The sequence below is a fragment of the Myotis davidii genome, unplaced genomic scaffold (assembly GCF_000327345.1).
Source record: "Myotis davidii unplaced genomic scaffold, ASM32734v1 scaffold474, whole genome shotgun sequence".
In the NCBI taxonomy this organism is placed as follows: Eukaryota; Metazoa; Chordata; class Mammalia; order Chiroptera; family Vespertilionidae; genus Myotis; species Myotis davidii.
In genome coordinates, this window is record NW_006285783.1 from 70,582 (window position 1) to 73,134 (window position 2,553).

The 2,553-nt window shown below is 40.9% G+C and overlaps 1 protein-coding gene across 1 annotated transcript in view; it reads left to right on the top strand.

Annotated features, from left to right (window-relative positions):
- Nucleotides 1-2,553, top strand: part of ESR2 (estrogen receptor 2 (ER beta)) — a 34,126-nt gene that overhangs the window by 21,167 nt on the left and 10,406 nt on the right. Inside the window, exon 6 of the mRNA XM_015559426.1 lies at nt 1,304-1,437. Coding sequence (XP_015414912.1) covers nt 1,304-1,437 — 134 coding nt within the window. The remainder of the gene's footprint in view (nt 1-1,303; nt 1,438-2,553) is intronic.

Consider the following 2,553-nt stretch of genomic DNA (forward strand, 5'->3'; position numbering starts at 1 on the left):
CACTTTCAGAAAGTCTCAGCTGGTTGCAGAAGTTGCCATGCTTGCTTGCCAAAGTGAGCAGTTTGCATGCTTGTAGCTTTGTGTAGGTGAGTCTGGGGGTATGATGTTTTGAATGCTGTGGATTGCAGGGTCCTGGTGAGCTGCTGTCCTAGCATAGCATTGTCTGGGAAGGGCTTCCCCAGGTTTGGCAGTACCCGCTGGTGTCTGTTTATTTGAATTCTATAGTGGCCCTTCCTCAACCACCACCATTCCCGTAAATGGCCTGGCTTGGGGTTGAGGGAAGGAAGAGGGGACTAGCCAGTTCTTTGAAGATCTCAAATCTCCCCGGGGCTGCTACGGAGTCTAAAAATGAAACTCAAAGAAACCCATGGCTGCCCTTTACTGTTTGCCACAGGTTTTTAGAAGCAAATGAAAGTTTTGTAGCACAATCATCTAACTGCTTATCAAGGACTTCCAATAACTCTTAAGACAAATGATGATAGACATTTTTGGGAGCAGTGAGGCAGAATAATAAGTGGTGGGAGTTAATTGAAGCTGGTATTTTCTAGCTGGTATTTTAAAGTAATTTATTTCAAATGTATACCTAAAGAATCATTTGTTTAAGGAGTCCTGAAAAGAATTTTGATTTCATGTTTCAAAGTTTGTCTAAAACTGTTGCTTAAAAATAATCTTTGGCAAGTCAGACATTTCCATGTCTCCATCTCTGCCTTTTCTAATTCTAATCTATCTACTCTAATTGTGATTTCTTTGTATGTCATGCTAACTTTTTTCAAATTACATTTACATGTCTCTTAGTTGCCCCTCCAGTTTCTAAATGACCACCAGGAAATGAGAGTTAAACCCTAGATATGAAGGGTTATTTCATCTTGGGATATTAGCTTCTGTAATGGTCAGTCTTCCTCATGAACACTTTAGAGCCATCTCATGGGGCCATGGAATGTCTCACTTGAGTAATATGTGTCATGTCACAGGCTGGTTGGCTGACATGGCTTAGATTACCAACAAAAATGTTATTCCTTTAAGATAACATTTATGAACAGGTAGAAAAAAAATGTAGTTCCAATGCAGGCTTTTGTCTAAATAGTATTTATTCAAGTGTTTAATTTAGGTATTTATAGGAAATGCCCTGTTCTCTTTATAAGAAGATAATTCTGATAATTTCATATCTCTGGGTGTAGTCTCATCGCCACCTTGTTATAGTTAAAACATGTACAAAATGAAATTTAAGCTTAAAAAGACAATACTCCTTATTGCCTTTGTTGGTGGCTATGATTTTCTTTAATTTCCAAATGAACTATTATAGGGATGAAGGGAAATGCGTGGAAGGAATTCTGGAAATCTTTGACATGCTCCTGGCAACGACTTCAAGGTTTCGTGAGTTAAAACTCCAACACAACGAGTATCTCTGTGTCAAGGCCATGATCCTCCTGAACTCCAGTGAGTAACCCACAGCTGGGCCGTGTTTTATTGGGAAGGGGAACGAGGTAGGGGGTGGGGGCAGGGGGTGGATGGTGGTGGTGAGGAACGCTATTTATAGAAGAGTATTGAACTTCTTATTTTATTTAAAAAAGGGGAAAATGGCTTTCTTTTTGACTTCTCTGTTAGGAATTTAAACTGTAGTTAACTTGAATATAAATTGTTCATTGGGCAAATTACCAGTATTAATTTAAAAAGTGGCTCAAGCCACTTTGCTGGAATAGAGAAAAATGAACTTTAAAATGTTTACCGTTCAGCCTTTTTCAATATTTATGCAGACACTGTAAATGGTTGACATGCACTTGTATTTTCTGTTTTGAGTTTTGCTTTTACAGATTCATTTGTTCATTCATTGGTTCACTCAGTAAAGACATTATAAATATAGTCCTGCCTTCAAGTAGCTCATGGTGGAGGGAGTGCTATAATAAAGCATGTACAGAGGACTACAGGAAAACGAGAGATGTTGGAGTGCCTGAGTCTTTAGGGATGGGCAGGTGGAAGAAATAAGTGTGGAGGAATGAAAGGACCTGGGTGAGCCAGGAGCTGCATGTCCCGCAGTGGCGGAGCAGAGGGAGGTGGACAGGGCTGTACAACGCATGGCCGAAGATTCACTGCCTGCCTTGGGCTGGGAACTGCTGCCTGGGACATCGAGCAGCCCTGGAAGAGGTTCAGATGGGAGTGTCATGGACTGAGCCTTCTTGAAAGGTTACCCTGGCTTCCACATGGAGGACTGACTAGAGATGGGGGAGACCGAGGCATGGTGCCCAGTCAGAGTTGAGAGTGATGAGAGCCTAAACTAACGTGGAGTGGAGGGGCCAGGAAGGAAGGGGCCTGCCTTGAGGGAAATATAAGGTTAGAGGTGGGAAATATAGGGTTAGGGAGGTCTTATCTAAGATATGATTATGTTGTAGCTTTGCTGTTTTTTTTTCTTATGTAAATAATATCCGGTTATTGTAAACATTCTAACAAAAGCAAAGCATAAGGAAGAAAACCAAAATTACTAGGAATCCCTCCACAAGTAAACCACCATAACTTTGGTGACCATTCTTTAACAGCTCTATTGATCTATTGACAGAT